Source organism: Carlito syrichta, unplaced genomic scaffold (genome assembly GCF_000164805.1).
Source record: "Carlito syrichta isolate Samal-C Ts95f unplaced genomic scaffold, Tarsius_syrichta-2.0.1 Scaffold315818, whole genome shotgun sequence".
In the NCBI taxonomy this organism is placed as follows: domain Eukaryota; kingdom Metazoa; phylum Chordata; class Mammalia; order Primates; family Tarsiidae; genus Carlito; species Carlito syrichta.
Window position 1 is genome coordinate 629,164 of NW_007259914.1, and position 18,299 is coordinate 647,462.

Here is an 18,299-nt window from a genome sequence, read left to right on the forward strand (position 1 = left end):
TTGTGTGATGTCAGAAAGTCCTCCATTTCATTTATGTTTTCAAGTTTGTTTCCATACAAGTGTACATAGTAGTCTCTGATAATCTTCTGTATTTCTTCAGTCAGTTGTGACTTCATCTTTTGTGTGTCTGATTGAGTTTATTTGGGCCTTTTCTCTCTTTTCTCTCTCTCTCTCTCTCTCTCTCTCTCTCTCTCTCTGTGTGTGTGTGTGTGTCTCTCTCTGTCTCTGTCTCTCTCTTGTGTGTCTTTCTCTCTGGTTTTTCTCTCTCTCTCTCTGTCTCCGTCTCCCTCTGTCTCTCTGCCTGAGTCTCTCTCTTTCTCTCTGTCTCTGTCTTTCTGCCTGTCACATACACACACACACACCACTCCCCACCTTATTTTCCCGAATCAGCCCTAACTTCCCAGTTGAGGTGCAGCTGCACCGCATGAACCCTTCCACAGCCAGCACTGCCCCCAGGCCAGGAGCCCTTGCCTTTCTGAGTCAACTGCCCAGTCCAGCTGGTCACACAACCCTGCCCAGGCTCAGTCAGTGTCCCGAGGGCTCCACGTGAGAACAGCTTGGCTTAGCTGCTGACAGAGATGCCAGCACCACAGATTCCCAGCTCTGAAACTCAGATTGGAAAAGGCAAGAATGCAGCCAGCAGACTCCGAGAACTGGGAGTAGCTATGGCCTCATACGCAGCCAGGTGCCATCACCCGGGGAGCACAGAGAAGGGGCCTGCAGGGCAGGAGGGAGAAGGCCCTGGAAACAGCAGTAGGTGCCCGGTGAGCTGCACGTCATACCCAGAGTCTGGACACAGGTGCCTACCTTGGCGGTGGTGGCTCTGTCCCCAGGCAGCCTCTCCCACTCTCCTCTGGGACCCGCTGGTTCCCAGCATGTGCCCAGTGCTGTGGGACACAGAGGGACTTCTGCTGCGAACCTCAAGGGAACTTCTGGGTGGCAGAAACCCAATTTCTCCCGGCCTGTGCGGCAGTTCACTGAGGCTCCTGGGGAGGTGTGCAGATTTTCTTTTCTCAGTTCAGCCCCGCCCCCTGCTCTTGCAGATAAGCCCGTTGAGTTTTCCCTCTGGACCCTCTGTGGCCTCTTGGCCCAGCCTTTCTGGTTCAAAGGGCACCAGGCCACAGCACCTATGAGGCTGAGTGTTTCATTCGCTTCGATTACATTTTCCATTAACTTGGTCTCAGGCCAGTATAGATTTTCTCTTCAAGGGTGTCTCTGTGGTTCAGATCACTCAGCCCTTAGCATCAACCTTACGACTCCCCTTTGTTCCATTTAAGGACATTTATATTTTTTCTCCCTTAATGAGATGCATGGAAACCGACCATAATTTTAATACCTGACACCTGAAATTCTTTGATCTTATTGGATGTTTCTGGTTTGCCTAAGAAACATCCAATTCTAAGCCTATGGGTTGATTTCCTCTTTTGGAAGCGTTGACCAAAGGCAGCCATTTGGCATAACGAACGCCCTTTCAGTCCAAGAAGAGAGTTGGTCCCATACCACCCTCTATAGATCTTGCAGCTTTACCAAGCCTCCGCCCCAAGGCTTATGAGAATTCCCAGGAAGAGGGAGGAGGTGAAGGTGAACGAAACCTCCTGAGGTCACGGCTGCTTCCTCCACAGCCCTCACATTCTTTTGGTCTTTCATAGAACATTGGGGGAAATGAAAAGTGGTCCATAATCAGGAAAAGGTTGAAGTCCCTGGCATAGAGGACAGTTTGTGAGTTTTGGTTCTAAATGGCTGCTTGGACTTTGAGGGAGACTCGCAGTACTTTCTAGCATAACTCATTCCCTTGGAGCAAGCTGCTGTGTTGAGATGCTCTGTGGAGAGGCCCACCTGGCAGAGAACCAATAGCTCATGTGAATCTGAATCCTGCCAACAGCCATGTGATGGTGCTGGGATAGTGGACCCTTCGCTAGTTGAGCTGTGAGTTGCCTTGTGAGAGACCCGGAGCCAGAGGGCCCTGTGAAGCTGCCCCCGGACTCCTGGCCCACAGAAACTGTGAGATAACGAATGCTATTTTAAGCCCCTAAGTTTTGGGGGGTAATTTGTTACCCAGCAATGGATAACTAACACAGACAGGAAACAGGCATCTGTTTTGTTCCTCTTGACGCTGCATGTCCAGATTGGAAGCTGTAATTATTAATTCAGTGGGAGCTAGGATGTATCTGCTATAGAATATCTGCCTAATTCTCTGCCAGGAAGCATATGGGTTTTTGTTTTGTTTTTTACCCAGAAAAGGTTTTACTGCTTATGAAAGAAACCCAGAAAGGACCCACTAATAGGAGAGAGTTTATGAAGTTCATCTTGGAAGCCCGCTGGCTTCCTAAGCTGCTTCAGTTCTTCCTGGGATGGTTTGCCATTTTAACCCTAGTTCTGATGCATGGCCAGTAGACAGTGGTGTGGATAACCTGCAGATAACACCTTAGGACCCGCTGCAGAGGCTCAGGGCATCATTCCAGGAGAATAACTTAAAGAGGAGGCTGGGGTCTCTAGTACAACCACTGTGGGCCCTGGAGGTTTTGAATGGCCATGTCTCACATACTCGGTCCCTTTGTTTCCACCAGTCCTTGAGCTTCCCATAAAATGGCCATGTCTCACATACTCGGTCCCTTTGTTTCCACCAGTCCTTGAGCTTCCCATATTCTGATGTTTAAATCAGAGTTGGGCGCAGTGACTCATGTCTATAATCCCAGCACTTTGGGAGGTGGAGGGAAGAGGACTGCCTGAGCCTAGGATTTCCAGACCTGCCTGGACAACATGGTGAGACCTCTGCCCCAAGGAGGTCTACAATTAAAAAAAAAAAAAATTAGTCAAGAATGGTGATGTGCTCCTGTAGTCCCAGTTACTTGGGAGGCTGAGGAGAAAGGATCACCTGAGCCCAGGAGGCTGAGACTGCTGTGAGCTATAATTGTGCCACTGCACTCCTGCCTGGGAGACAGAGTGAGACTCCAACTCAAAAAAAGAAAAATAAATCATGGAACTTGGTTTCCATCCTCTTGGATCTACTGAGATGCCTGACCCATCCCCTAAATCTACTCTTCTATTAGAGTCAGAAGCCTCTTTGGACCGGCCCACCAGAGATACAGAAGACTTCTGCAATGGACCCTACACAACGGACTGGCAGAGGCCAGGAGTCCCCAGCATCCTCTGTTTAGCTGTAACAGCCTGTGGGGGAACTGAGGACCAGGGGTGTCACGTGAAGGACAGTTAGCCTCACAGAACAAAGGAGACTTCCAATAGATTTTTTTTTATTTGAGGAGACAGGGGATAGAATAGGGGTACATAAAGTATTGTCTGGACATAGACACTTCCCCCCTAATACCTGGCTTCTTCCTTCTCCCTACCTCAGGGAATGGCCTCTGGCCAAGGCTGGTCTCTGAAGGATATGCATATTCCCAGTATGAGTCATGGGATGCAAGTGATCAAGCAACCTGGCAGCAATGCAGGAGTCACTCTTTTTTTTTCTTTTTCAGTTGGAGTCTCACTCTTTCGCCTACACTGGAGTGCAGTGGCCGCTCCCGGCTACCGCAGCCTCGACCTGCTGGGCTCGACCTTTCCGCCTCAGCCTTTCAAGTAGCTGGAACTACAGGTGCACACTACCACACCCAGCTAATTTTTTTTTTTTTTAATTTATTGTAGAGATGAGGTCTCATCAAGTTGCCCAGGCAGATCTCAAACCCGCGGGCTCAGGCAATCCACTCATCTCAGCCTCCCAAACACGGAATTACAGGCTGAGCCACCGAGCCTGGCAGGAGTCACTCTTAATCATTGTGATTATAAATACCATATAGCAATCTGAATAATTAAGTTGCTTGATTATAAAACTGCTGGCTGTACTATCCTGAGGTGTGGATTTTTCACCAACCAGTTGCCCTCGGTGCCTCCCGTAAGTTCTAACAAATCAGTGTCTTCCCCTGTTGGACCTCCGTGTGACTTCTTTGAAATAAGTAAACATTATGCACAAGCCCTCTCAGATTTGGGGTTGTCACGTTTCAAGGTGTCTTTCAAAGACTTCCTTAGGTCAGTCTTATAGGAAGAATGACTCAATTTGGCCTATTTTTTTTTTTTTTACAGATCCTTTTTCTCCTCCACACTCCTCATGTCTAGTGGAACAGGCTACTTTGTGTGGGTTATGCAGATCTGAGAAAGTTCTGATACTGGAATGATGGGTCTGCCTGCCCTGGGGATGCCACCCAGCCACGATGTAGCCAGAGTACAAGATCAAGGAAAAAACAGTCCTGAGGTAAAGGTAAGAAACCAGAAGGAGAAAAGAGACTTAATCTAGGAGGAGTGCAGTTTCCTCCTTGATTGTGCTCAATGGGGTTTGGGGCTTGTCTTGTTCTTCTACATCTTTGCTAGAGGTGACTCAGGTGTACCACAAGCCACCTGTGAACATTCATTCTGTGCAGTCAGCCTTCTGAGCTGGAAAACAGGAATGCACATCCCGCCCAGCCGGTGCTGAGTAATGGGGCCTTACAGACAGCAGGACTTGGAGGCGAGCAGAAAGCAAAGGACTGGGGAAGAATGGTCCTGCGTGCAATCTCCTTCTGACTGCTGTCTTGCTGTGTGGCTCTGCACAAGTGGCCTGGTCTCCGGGCAGCTTACTGCATTACAAACATGAGGAGCTTGATAAACGTCTGCCAACTGACTAAATGGATAAGCCCACGTAATGGAACTCATGCCACTTGATAAACCCTATTGCCTTTTAGAAATAAACAATCTTTCACCAAGATAGGCATTCTCCATCTAGCCATTCTCTGCAATGCTATTATGTTAGATAAAGTTGTCTTTGAACTAGGAAGCGGATTTGATTTCTCAATGCTGAGTGTATAGGCTCAGCCATAATGGAACACGTTGTGACTGCTAGCTACTCAGATCCTGACTCAAAGACCATCAGTCAAGGAAGGAAACAACAAGCCTCAAGAATAAATGTCCCTCCTCATCTCCCACCCCCTGTCATCTGTGTATCAAAGAAGTTACTCAACAAAAAGTAAACAATTTGTTCCCATCATGCTAAACCTTCAAAAGGCAGGAAACCAGCTACTAAATTAGATCCTACAGAAGAGTTCAGCTATCACATTTGTGGTTTCCAAAGCAGATCTCCTACTCTTGGTGAGCAGACAATTTGTGCTGTCTTGTTGATAGAATCCAAGTTGGGGGAGTGAGTTGGAGTCTCATTCTGACGCCCAGACTGGAGTGCAGTGGCCGCTCCCAGCCACCGCAGCCTCGACCTGCTGGGCTCTGGCTGGAAAGGCAGAAGGAGCCAGGACCCCTGCGTCACTGTTTGGAGGTGAGCAGCCCAGGAAACGATCTTGCACTGCACTGTCGCAAAGGCTAAAAACAAAATTTTCTTAAACAACTCCCACTGCAGTTGGCCATTGCTGACTGCAGCCGCAAAAAAAAAAAAAAAAAAAAAAAAGCAAGTCGATAGATATTTACTGTGTGCTTGTTATGCTTCAGGCTCTGTTAGGGATGGCATTGCCCTGCCCCCAGGTCTATCTGCAGGGGAGATGAAATCTGGACCCAGAGTCCTGCAATAGAGGGTAGAATCAAATGCCTTTGTAGACATGAAAATAAGGGTATGGGGAGAATAGATAGGCATCTTCTCAGGGTTGGGGGATGTTTAAAGGGTACCAGAGACCCTGCTGTAGGTGATTTCCTGGCCACACTGAGAAATGTGTCATCATTTAAAAAAATCTTTCACCCTCCCCCTAGACCCACAAGCCTCCTTTTTCTCCTCTGGATTTATACAACTGCCACCTCGACCCAATCACTCTGTCCTCACATTCCTCCCTTCCATTTTAGCCCATAGATCACCTCCACCGGATACGGGGTCATGTCCAGCGTCAACTTTTGTACAAGAGGAGAACCATCTAAGCACAGATGGACTCGTGCTGAAAATCTGAAATAAATTTCCATACATGAGCAGAACTCGGCTGGTCCATGTTTTATCCCTTCCCAACCAGCAGCACTGATACCACCTGGGAGCCTGTTAGAAATAGACACTCAGGCCTCACCACAGCCCTACTAAGCAGAATCTGCATTTTAGCAAGATGCCCAGGTGGCTCCCTGACAAGTGAAACACTCAGCACTCAGCTCAATAACACCCAGGGCATGAGAACCATTGCCACGAGGTTGGTTGATTTGGGGCAGTTTATTTTTTTCGAAGTAGTCAAGGCTAGAGATAGGCTCATGGGGACAATGGGGGTCATAACTGCTAAGCCTTCCAAGCTGACTAGGAAGGAAACCAGCTTTCAGCTGGAGACACCAGCTTCCAGCAAGGCTGTCATCCTCCTGGGAGATGTTAACATAGAGCTATTTTAGTTTCAATTTTGGCTGAGGCTGCAAGACAATGGACATCACATACTGGAGTAAAGTGTGAGACCACCATGCCGGTCTTGCAAAAAAAAAAAGGCAGAAAGCCAATAGATGACTGGTCACATCCAGCCTGTGAACAAAATTGTAGAGGTTGAGAAATAGGTCAACTAGAAGACAAATGATGGAGCGAACTATCTAGCATATTCCCAATGGCTTCAATGTGGCCATGTGAATAGCTTGAGGTCTGTCTTTTGGAGCATGGGAGACAAGCTTGATTCCCATAGGAAATCTAAAAGACTGTGGTTGGCTGGTGAACAAGGGCGAGGTTCCTGCAGGGATCAGCCTGCACACTCAGAGTCTGTTTGGGCAGAGGGTGGGTAAGTGTTTCTCAAGGACTGGATGTGGGCCGTCAGAAGATAGATCTGCGGCAGCATCATCTTAGATGTTTTCTGCAGGACAGTCTGGAGGCACTAGGGGGCTTTATCAGAAGGAAACTAGAGATTTACCCCCAGAGGCCTTGGATTGTGGAAGGGATTATCAGTGACCAGCCAGGGAACAGTTACATTTGTCCATGTCAAGGAAAGTACAGGTGACAGATGGTAGGGTTACCGAAGAATCTGTATAAAAGCACTTAGGATAGGAAATCAGCTTTAAACTCCTGCCAGAGCAGGGAGTGTGATGCCAAGTCACAACAGGGCACATCAAGTAAAACCTTGCCTCTTGCCTCCCCTCCTCCCTCCATCTACCATGATGGGTTCTGACATGACGATTAGCTAGCTATGGGAGGGGGCAATAACACAAAACCAGGGGGAGCCAATTATGCTCTTCTTTACTGCAGTAGGCAATTGTCCTGAAGCAATTCTGAGCTGGGAGTGGGCAGTAGCTATATCTCTGAGTGAAATTTAAAGTTCGGCAGCACACTTTCATTTCCAAAATGGCAGCATAGAAGTAGGATGGCTTCACTCCCCTCATCTCCAACAGAAAACCAAAACAAATATACAGCACTGTGATTATCATCAGAAATATCCCAGAGCTCAGATATGAAGATGAGATAATCCTTGGGGCCACAGAGAAGTGAAAAAACTCTGACAAGATGATAAGAGAATCTGACTTCCACATCCATGACATCCCTCTCCCCATTCAGCCTGGCACCAAGCATATGAAAAATTTTCCCCAACTCACTGTTTCTACATGGGAAGAAGTGAGATCGAGGTGGATAACCAGCTTCCATGCCATCTTGGGTTCCCGTAGGAGATCTGTCCCTGTCTCTACCCATGGAAGCATTAAGAGTAACTGAAGGGAAAAATATCCCTAAGGACAGCCAGAGAAAAAGGGGGAAGACAGGACTGCCATCCCCAGCCCTGGAAACTCTGCTCTGTAACTCAGCCAAGGAAGACACCAGATCAGAGTGACTGTTCAGCAGCACCACCCTGTATGTAGTAAGTTCCCACAGACCCCCTGGGCATGTACCCCCAGGCAGCCTCCCCACAATTCGAGAACATCCCTATTGAGACTGCCCCCATGTGGGAAGGACAGTTCTCCAATCAAATCCTGGAGCCAAGGCAAACCTGGGTTGAAGGTGCCACCTAGAGCCAAAAAGGAGGCAGTGACCTAGAAGTAGAGAAACTCCAAGCAAATATATCCAGTAAAAAACAAATCAAACAACACAGAGAAGACTGGAATAATCCTTCAATGCAAAGACATAAACATACATCCATCAAAAAAAAAGAAAAAATCAGCCAATAGGAAAGTATGACCTCCCCAGATGGACAAAATAAGGAACCAGTAACTGACCCTAACAAGATGGCAATATGTGAGCTCTCTGACCAAGTATTCAGAATAGCAGTTTTAAGGAAACTCCATGATCTCCAATATAACACAGAAAAGCAATTCAGAAATTTATCAAAGAAATTTAACAAAGAGATTGAAATAATTTACAAAATCAGGTCGGTCATGGTGGCTCAAACTTGTAATCCCAGCATGTCGGGAAGCCAAGGCAGGAGGACTGTTTGAGGCCAGGTGTTTGATGCCAGCCTGGGAAACATAGTGAGACCTCATCTCTACAAAAATAAAAAAATTAGCTGGAAATCATGGCGAATGCCTGTAGTCTCAGCTACTTGGGAGGCTGAGGTAGGAGGATTGTTTGAACCCAGGAGTTTGAGGATGCGGTGAGCTGTGATTATGCCATTGCACTCTAGCCTGGGTGACAGAGCAAGACTATGTCTCTCAAGGAAAAAAAAAACAAACGGAAATCTTGGAACTGAGAAATATACTTGCTGATCTGAAAAATTCATTAAGGCTCTCAACAGTAGAATGAATCAAGCAAAGGAAAAAATCAGTGTGCTCAAAGACAGGCTATTTGAAAATATACAATCAGAGGAGAAAAGCAATAAAGATCAGCTGCAAGATATGAAAATTACCTCAAAAGGCCAAACCTAGGAATTATTGGCGTTCAAGAGAGAGTAAAGCAAGAGGAAAGGGCAGGAAGCTTATTCAAAGAAATAATAGTCACACCGGGTGCAGTGGCTCATGCCTGTAATCCCAGAACTTTGGGAGACCAAGGTAGGAGAGCTGCTTGAGGCCAGTAGTTCAAGATAAATAAATAATAACCAAAAACTTTCCAAAACTTGAGCAAGACATCAATATCCAGGTACAGAAAGGTCAGAGTTCAGCAAATAGATTTTGCCCCAATAAGGCATATAAGAGTCACATTCTCAAAGGCCAAGGGCAAAGAGAATTCTAAAAGCAGCAAGAGAAAAGAAGCAAATAACATGCAAAGGAGCCCAAATTTGGCAACAGAGTTTTGAGTGGAAGCTATACAGACCAAGAGGGAATGGAATGACAGTTTCAAAGTGCTGATTAAAACAAAACAAAACAAAACAAACAAACAAACAAACAAACAAACAAACAAAAACCCTGCCATCCAAGAATATTGTATCCAGCAAAGTTATCCTTCACTGTGAAGAAGAGATAGTCTTTCCCAGACAAACAAAAGTTGAAATAATTAATCACCACTAGACCCATCTTACTAGAAATGCTAAAGTGAGTTCTTCAATCTGGAAGAAAAAAAAAACATAAAAAAAAAGAAATAAAAAAGAAAAAAATTTGAAAGTATAAAGCCCACTGGTAAAATTAAGTACGCAGACAAACCGAGAACACTCTAATACTGTGATTGTGCTGTGTAATCTACTCACAACCCTAGTATGAACCCCCCAAAAAAATGTATCAGAAGAAATAATAGCTACAGCAACCTGTTAAGAGATAGGTAATATAGAAATGTGTAAATTAAGACAACTAAGAATCAAAATGTGGGGGGAATGAAGTTAAAGTTCATTTTTAAATTTTTTCTTTATTTCTAGTCTTTTCTTTGTAATTTAAAATAACTTATCATCTTTTAAAAATAATTTGTTTTACCTATAAGAGACTTATTATAAGCCTTATGGTAACCACAATACAAAAACCTATAATAAATTCACCAAAAAATTTCAATCAATATTACCTGGACATATTAATTATTGATTAGAGAACATTTTATAACCTGAAAGGAAACAGAAAAGACACAAGATTTGTCCTAAATTTCATCCATAGACAGGGCAAAACGAATCCTGCAGAATACATTTAAAGGACAATGGGAGACATGAATTATGTGGTTTTATCCCATGGGTCATTGTTTGTTTAATGTAACATTGATGCAAGCCTTTGAGACCCTGCTTGCAGACTAACATGATGACTGGATTTGAGAAGTGAAATCATACTGTTGTGCTATTCTCATTGCAAGGTTAACTAGAAGATAAATAGCTTAAGAGTATGTTTCTGAGTCAACTAAGGTTTATAGGAGAGGCCAGATTCATAGATTGTCAGAACCAGAACATTCTATATCAATAACTTTCAACCTCTCATTTAACATAGAAAACTTAAGCCCAGAGAAGTTTGAGAAGGCATTGCCAACCTCAAACATATAGAGACATCCAGAAAAACATAGATGTATGTAGTATCTGCTCACACAACGATATTTAATTAGGTACCTTTCTTTGTAGAGGCCAAATTTCTTCTTGTTTACCAGGTGTCAGAGAGATTAAAGCAAAATGATAGGCAAGCTTCTTGATAGTGTCCAAGAAAAGCTGTGCTAAGAATCTAAATGTATCATTCCCTGCTGTTCTATTGGGTTTTAGATGTAGTCACTCTCATTATAAGCATCCTTTTGTTGAATGTGTTAAATGTCTGTGAACACATAATGTATCAGTTTTTCATTATTTGTAATAGTCACTCTACTTCTCAAAAACACTCCTAAGCTCATGTGTCTTATCCAAGACAGGTTCTCATATGGTGTTTGAAACAGAAAAGGGTTCAACACATGCTTACAGACTAACATGATGACTGGATTCCAGTTGCACTGTCTGTGCTTTTCATATATCAACAATCCTGCTGTCAGAGGAAGAAAATAGACAATACTTCTGCTCATCCTTGAGGTTCACGGTCACCTCTTTGCACATCCCTCACTCATGGCTGGTCATTGGAGAAGGAGTCCCTCCCATTGGCATTTAGCCCCTTGGGCAACAACACTGTGACATGACATGTGTGCCCATGTGGCCTTGGTGTCCTGCACACTGGCCACTTTTCTATCCTGAGCTACTCAGTGGCTGGAAGTAAAAAAAGAAACCAACCCCCAGGGTCAATTTCCATCCTGTGATGGAGAGAAATACTAACTCTCATTGGAAGACATATTTGATACATGACCCAGTCAAACCCCTGCAGTCATAGACATTCTGCTATACCTTTAATTCACATAGGTAGACATCTGAGACTTCCAGGCAAGACCAACATCATTGATTCCATAGCCTTAGTATCTTTGGAATTTCTGAGTTCTTTAGTTTCATAGCCCTTAAACTACTCAACAACGAAAAATAAATGCTCCAAGTTTCAATTAGAGGCAAGTAAAGAAAATCACTCATTACATGTGATGCAGTCTCATTGTCTAAATTCTGATCACATCAGCCTAAAAGCTATTATGTTGGGTCTCAATAGCTGGAATGGCCATTTCCCTCTGCATCCCAGGGCGGGGCCCATCCAGACAGCCCTGAGTCCCAGCCAGCTCTGAATGCTACCCAGACACCCAGAGAGGCAGCCTGTGGGCTCCAGCAGGAGAACTGCCAGGACCTGTAGTTACACCCTCAGCAGCTGTCTCACCTGCACTGGAAGGGCAGAAACACCTGGGACAGGAAGGCACTCCCCGCCTCGAGTTGCAGGCAGGGACAGCAGGACAAGGCCTACCTGACTCCATTCTCCCTTTGCCTTTCTCCTGGGATTTCTCAGAGGCACTGGAGCCCCTGGGGAAGGGCTGGTGACTGAAGAGATCATCGCACAGGAGGCTTCGGCACAGCTTGGTGAGGAAGCGGAGGACATACCCGATACTGTTCACCACAGGCAGACTCCGCAGGTGCTGTTTGCCATCAAAAGAAGCCGAGACTGGAAAACCACAGAGACAGCAAGTCAGAGCCGGACACTGGAGAAAACCACAAGTCAATCAGCCCTGGGGGAGAGTTTTCTGGTTGTTTATTTATTTTTAAATAGGTTTTATCTGGATTCCACCTGTTGGTTTGCTAATATCCTGTTTCTGTTCCAGGATCTCATGCAAGATACCACATTGCATTGTGTTGTCATGCCTTCTTTGTCTCCTGTGACAGTTTCGCATCCTTTCTTTGTTTTTCATGACCCTGTCAGTTTTGAAGAGCCGTGGTCAGATATTTTGTAAAATATCCCTTAGTCTGGGTTTGTCTGATGTTTTTCTCATGATGAGATAGGGGTTATGGGATGTTTGGGAGGAAGACCCCAGAGGTGAAGTGCCCTTCCCATCACAACAGATCAAGGGTACATAATAGCCACATGACATCTCTGGGAATGTCAACCTTCATCACCTAGCCAAGGCAGTACATGCTATGTTCCTCCACTGTCTTCTCCATATTCTGTTCCTTGGAAACGAGTCACAAGATCTTGCTCACACTCAAGGATGGGGGCAAGGTATGAATTAAGCTATTCCTCCTGGAGAGGATAGATTCTACACATCGTTCGGAATTCTTCTGTAAGAAACTGTTGCCTCTTCTCCCTCATTTATTTATTTATTCAGCCATTTATTAAGCTCAGTACAGTCTCAATATATTTATTTTGCACTGTGCTATCCAACCCTACATTATTCATTTTGCTGTTCAAATCGTCCCAGTTTCCATCTTAGGGAGCTCTTTCAGGTTGGCTTTTGTGTCTTTATGACATGCCCCATTTTTTAAAGTTTATTTTAGCACTTCTTTGGTTTTCACCATTTCAATAGGCTTGTATTTCCAGCCCTAGAATTAGTTATCTTGTATTTCTAGCCCTAGAATCAGTCATTTCACCACGGTATTACTTTTATTGAAGAGTGGTATTTAGAAACCAAGAACAGGGCACTGGATGTGCTCTTTGCTACTGGGTTGACAGTGGCTCTGGGCCCTCTCAGTGGACAGAACTAAGAAATATATGTATATATCCTGTTACATCTAACTTCTTTCTCTCTTTCTCTCTCTCTCATTCAAATAAACCTGAGTTCATACTGATGTCTCCAACTCTAATCCAGCACCACAGAGTTCAAGGAACACCACAGAGTTCAAGGGAAGAGTTCAGGAGAAAAGTCTTTAGCAAAGGAAAATAACCTCTTTGCAAGGATGCTAGATCAAACTCAATTTCTATAAGGGTACCAGAATTGAGAAGCAACACATATTTCTTCCAACACAGAGCATGTTTTTTTCGACATCTCTCCTCACAGTCATCTCTTGCCCCAAGACTGCACCCTAGCTCCATGTGAAGGACACACACAAAGAGACCCCAAGACACTGTGCTCCCACCTAGCCTCTACCACTCAGTGGCAACACCTGGAGGGCAGCCTGCTTTTTTAAACATTATATCTCCTGAAGTCTGGCAGACAGCGGTGGCTATCATAGCTAGTTTTGATTTTGAAGCTCAAAAGGAAACACCCATTTAAATTAGAAATCAAAAGAGTCCATGTTTTCCATGTAGCTTTTTCTAGTTTGACAAGAACTTGTATATTCATCACTTCATTTAGGCCTCCTGACAGTCCCTAGAGGACAATGAACTTAAAGGTTTTTATCTCACGTTACAGATGAAGAAACAGAGGAGAGGGCCTGGAGGAGTTTTTCTAGCTCACGTGGCCTCTAAGTGGCACTTGTCTATCATTTTAATACTCCAGGTGACTCTCATTGGGAGAATTAGTCAAAATGCTGCTGAGATGCTCATGAAGGGGTCATTCCAGGCACTCTGGAGATTCCCTCTTAGTGTGGCCACAGCGGCTTAAAAGCCTGGATGATATGGAAACTGAACCCATAGCCCACAGCAGGAGGGTCTTGGGGCCTCAGGATTTTTCCATAAATTCATGTGCAAACATGCCCAGAAACCCGGGACATCCCACCTGTAGGACATGGAATTCATGATATCATGAAATCTACTCCCCTGGAGAGAGTGGCTAAGACACAGCACCCCAACAGCTGTGCTGAGAATGGCTTATGGGGCTCTGTGACACTGATCCCCTCAACCTTGGGGTAGCCTAAGATATAGGCAGGCAGCCTCCTCCAGTCACTCCAGTTTCTTTACCTCATTGCACCAGCACCCATGCTACCGTTTTCCATATGTTGTGACATGAGCATGTTGGGAAAGCAGCGCCCTAAGGATTGCATTCTAAGTGGAAAGTGGGAGTCTGACATTCTCCTTCAGTTCCCTCCCTTCTTATCCCATTATAATTGTTTCCATCTATCTAGCTATCTCTATCTACCTAATCTATCTCTGTCTATTTATCTATCTACCTACCTATCCCTCAGTCTTTTTATCTATCTATCTAATCTATCATCTATCTATCTTTTTATCTATTACCTATTCATCTATCTAATCTGTCTGTCTGTCCATCTGTCGGCCTATCTATCAAATCTATCTAATCATCCATTTATTTGGCAATCATCTATCTATCATCCTATTTGTCAGTCTGTCCATTCATGCATCATCTATCTGTCTGTCTACAGAGAGGTAGATATCGACTTACAGATACATTAGAACAAACCTGAGTTCCCAGTGGTGCCTCCACTCGAATCCAGCACCTTGATGCTGTCACTTACTTAGCCTAGCTAAGCTTCCGTTATCACCTTCTGTAACATGAAAAACCCCTAGCAGCCTCAAGGGGGCAGCGTGAGGAGCCAGCTCAGTGCTGCAGCATTCTCCGAGATGCTAAGACAAAGTGCTCCGTACTGGCCTTCCTGGTAATTCCCTCAGTCAAGGGAAGTTTGGCAAGGCTCTGTCCACTTTTGTGTTGCTGTCAGGCCCTGCAGAACCTCCTCCTCAGTGCCCAGGCCCCGGAGGTCACAGACAGAGGTCTGAGCCGGAAACTGGGGAAAACAGAGTTAGCTCTCCCGGCTCAGGGGGCAGGAGATGTAAAGAACGTAGTCAGATGGATGTGCTTGAGGAGGCGAGTGCAGAGTGCAAGAGGGACTTTCTTTTAGCACCGGGTCTGTGTCGTGGGCCCTGCAACTTAGCAAGGACAAGGACAAGGCCTTTGATTTCAGAACCCAGCCAGGACCAAGAACCTGGCTCTCAGAAGGAAATCAGGACAGGAAGGGTCAAGGGGCTCTCAGAAGGCCTGGCAACCGGAGTCCCTCCTGCCCTCTCTTGGGGCAGTGCTTCCTCCCATCTCTGCTCTCATCTGCTAAAGGCTCTTCAAAACCATCCTGGGTCAGACACAAGTACCTCAACCTTGCCAAGGTCTATTCTAAACAATCACCAAGACAAACCCAGGTTCCTGTTCAGAGGGAATGCCAAATGTGAACTGGACACTCTGCCCCTCACAGCTCCCAGCCTTGGTAATAAAATGCCCCTGCTTTGATTATTTGGGATGCAAGCACATTAGGGGTCCTCTCTTCCTTACCCCTTCTCAACTAGCCAGCAGGGTCATCTGCTCTGCCCCACTGCTGGGGAAGCTTCTCCCTTTTCTCTAGTGATATGGAAGGCCAGGCTCATGGTGCTGAGCCAGAGAAGACTTCAGGCTGTCCCCTTGCAGTTGAGACATTTTTACAAGACCTGGTGCTCCAGGGATTAAGTTGGGTAGGGACAACTATTGTGTAGAGAGCCAGGATAAGACAGAAGGAACCTCTGTGGGTGAAACATTTGAAGATGATGGAGTTCCCCATTCTGCCCTTCTCACTTGGCGAGGGCGGCTTGGCATCCTTTGGAAGCTCTTGGGTCAGGGCTGAAACTAGAGCAGGGTGGTTTCAATGGAAGAAGGGATTTCTCTGACAGTGAAGGATCTTATTTTTAAAACAACCCCCCTCCCCCGCTGAAGATGGGATTGAAATGACAAGTTTTCCTCACTGCCCTGTATGGTGGGAAGTGCTGTGAAAGAAGCTTGGAGCAGGGTAAGGAAGAGCTAAGAGTGACAAGGACTGATATCTTAGACAAGGGTCAGAAAAGGACTCTACAAATAAGGTGTCATTTGAGTAGAAACGTAAAGGATGCTCAGAAGAAGCCACATGGACAGTTGAAGGAAGAGTGTTTCGGAAAGAAAGAATAGCAGATGCAAATAAACTGAGGCAGGAACATAGTTGGGGGATCTAGGAAGGACAGCAAGGAGGCCACCGTGGCTGGAACAGAGTGGGGATGAGAGAGAAGTGACAAAGAGATTAGAGAGGTAGCCAGGGCTATGTCGCATAAGGCCTGTGGGTTCCTGTAAGGACTTGGGCTTTTGTTTGGAGTCACTTGGGAGCCATTGGAGGGTTTAGAGCAGAGGAGAGGCATGATCTGACTTAGATTTTTAAAGAACCAGAGTGGGTGCTGTGGGAGGCGAAAGGCGGTTGGATTCTGGGTCTATTCTGAAGGTAGGGCAGTAGGAGTTACTGACAGGTTGGAAGTGGAGGGTGGAGAAAGATGAGTCAAGGGTGAAGACTCTGAAATCCAGTCTTCTTGTCCAGGTCTGGAAGCATCTTTTGAGAGCTCACAGTCTTATAAGTACCTCCAGAGCCCAGGAGATGGAGGACAGACCTTGGCCATCACCACTGTCCCCCAGCCTGAGTACAACTGCCTTCTACTGCAGAGAGTCACCCACAGCCCTCCCTGCACAGCTTGCCCCAGGGCCTTACCTGACACCACTTCGCCACCGTAGCCCTGCTTGACCAGGGAGAAGACCAGCTTCTGCTGGTGGGCACAGTCAATGCATGCTTGGACGGCCTGCTGCAGCACTGCTGATGGCCGCTCAGGCCCAAAGTGTTCCGGGAGCTGCTGCACCTTCCTCTTCTCCAGGTACGGCCCTGCATTGGCTTGCTTGTTGATGTAGAGGCAGACTGTGGAGACAGAGACCACAACGCCCTCAGCATCAGGCACGCATTGGGCACACATCCGGCTAGCTGGCTGCTTCTGTGTGCTGGGGGGAAGGGCAGGGGAGGGTTGCCTCAGCCATGCCCCCTTGGCCTTGGCCTTGGGAAAGCTGCAGAGGGCAAAAGAGGGTCTGATGCTTCCCGACTTAAGAAGTAAAAGAGGCTAAGAAGCCCAACACCCAATATCAGAGTCTGCTCTTGGGGCCTCCTGGTGGGAAGCAGACGGACAGGTGGGTCCACCTGATGTACTCCAATCTGGCTTAAAAGACAATTACGGTGGCCCATGTGGACCTTGCGTATGACTGGATTTCTATGCTGGGCAAGGACACATACAAAATCCTGCCCCCACAAAGAAGCCGTCATGCTACATGTAATGTTTGCCATTTTCTTGTTAGCTTTCTATGAATAAAAAAAATCAAGATGCTGGTGATCACTCCAGAAAGTATGTATTCAACAAAGTTCTAAAGAGTGTACTGTTTACAAGCTCAGAGAAAATAAACACTCGACAAGCCATTTAGGTGAATCCAACCAATGGTCCTTACATGGTTGACCCCATCAATAAAAAATTCTTGAGCACACATCCTAAGCTGTTTAGCTTTTATACAGTCTTAACTATATTAATGTATTGTGTACATTTTTAAAGTCTCAAATTTACATAATGTAAATCTTCAGAAAAATGTTAGAATGTCTGCAAAACTACTTTTCATAAACAATAGATTTCAGTAAATCTCAGTGGCATCTTTATAAATTTTGAAATAAAAAAAGAAATACCTTAAACACCTTTTCAGCAGAAAGCTTTTATACAGAGAAGACCACCCAATGAGTCAATTGTCCTCAGTATAATTGGCTTGGTCAGTTGGGTGAGGGCTTCAGGCCTCATTTATACAAGTTCAACTTGATTCTACTCTGTGACAGAATATGTAGCCCCCACTTATGTATCACACCTGTCATTTGACAGTAGTTGCCTAACTTGTCAGCCTGCCTCCAGACTATTTGTTTTAAGATTCCTTATTGTCCTAGACATCAAGCCAGACTTCTTAACAAGCGACAAGTGCCCTGGGTCCACTTCTTGAGAAAAACTATACCAAACTTGGAAGTGAGATGGAAAAGTTATTTTCTTCCCTTTCCATAACATAAAGCATTGTCTAGTAAGTATTGTATGGTTTTTTGTTTTTTGAGTTGGAGTCTCGCTCTGTTGCCCAGGTCGGAGTGCAGTGGCACACTCATGGCTACTGTAGCCTCGACCTGCTGGGCTCAAGCGATTCTTCTCCCTCAGCCTTCCAAGTAGCTGGAACCACAAGCATGCCACCACACCCGGCTAATTTTTATTTATTGTAGAATTATTTTTATTTATTGATTTATTGTAGAGATAAGCTGGTCTCAAACCCCTGGATTCAGGCAATCCTCTTGCCTCTGTCTCCCAAAGTACTGGAATTGCAGGTATGAGCCACCATGCCCCGCAAGTATTGTATGCATTTTAAAACATACCCAAGAGCCGGACTCGGTGGCTCAGCCTGTAATCCTGTGCCTTTGGGAGGCTGAGATGAGTGGATTGCCTGAGCCCGTGGGTTTGAGACCCACCTG

General features: G+C 45.6%; 1 protein-coding gene across 1 annotated transcript in view; it reads right to left on the reverse strand.

The window, feature by feature from the left end:
• SCML4 (sex comb on midleg like 4 (Drosophila)) overlaps positions 1–18,299 on the reverse strand; it is a 124,334-nt gene that overhangs the window by 28,591 nt on the left and 77,444 nt on the right. Inside the window, exons 4-5 of the mRNA XM_008073308.2 lie at positions 16,482–16,682; positions 11,593–11,787 (exon numbers count right to left, since the gene is read on the reverse strand). Coding sequence (XP_008071499.1) covers positions 11,593–11,787; positions 16,482–16,682 — 396 coding nt within the window. The remainder of the gene's footprint in view (positions 1–11,592; positions 11,788–16,481; positions 16,683–18,299) is intronic.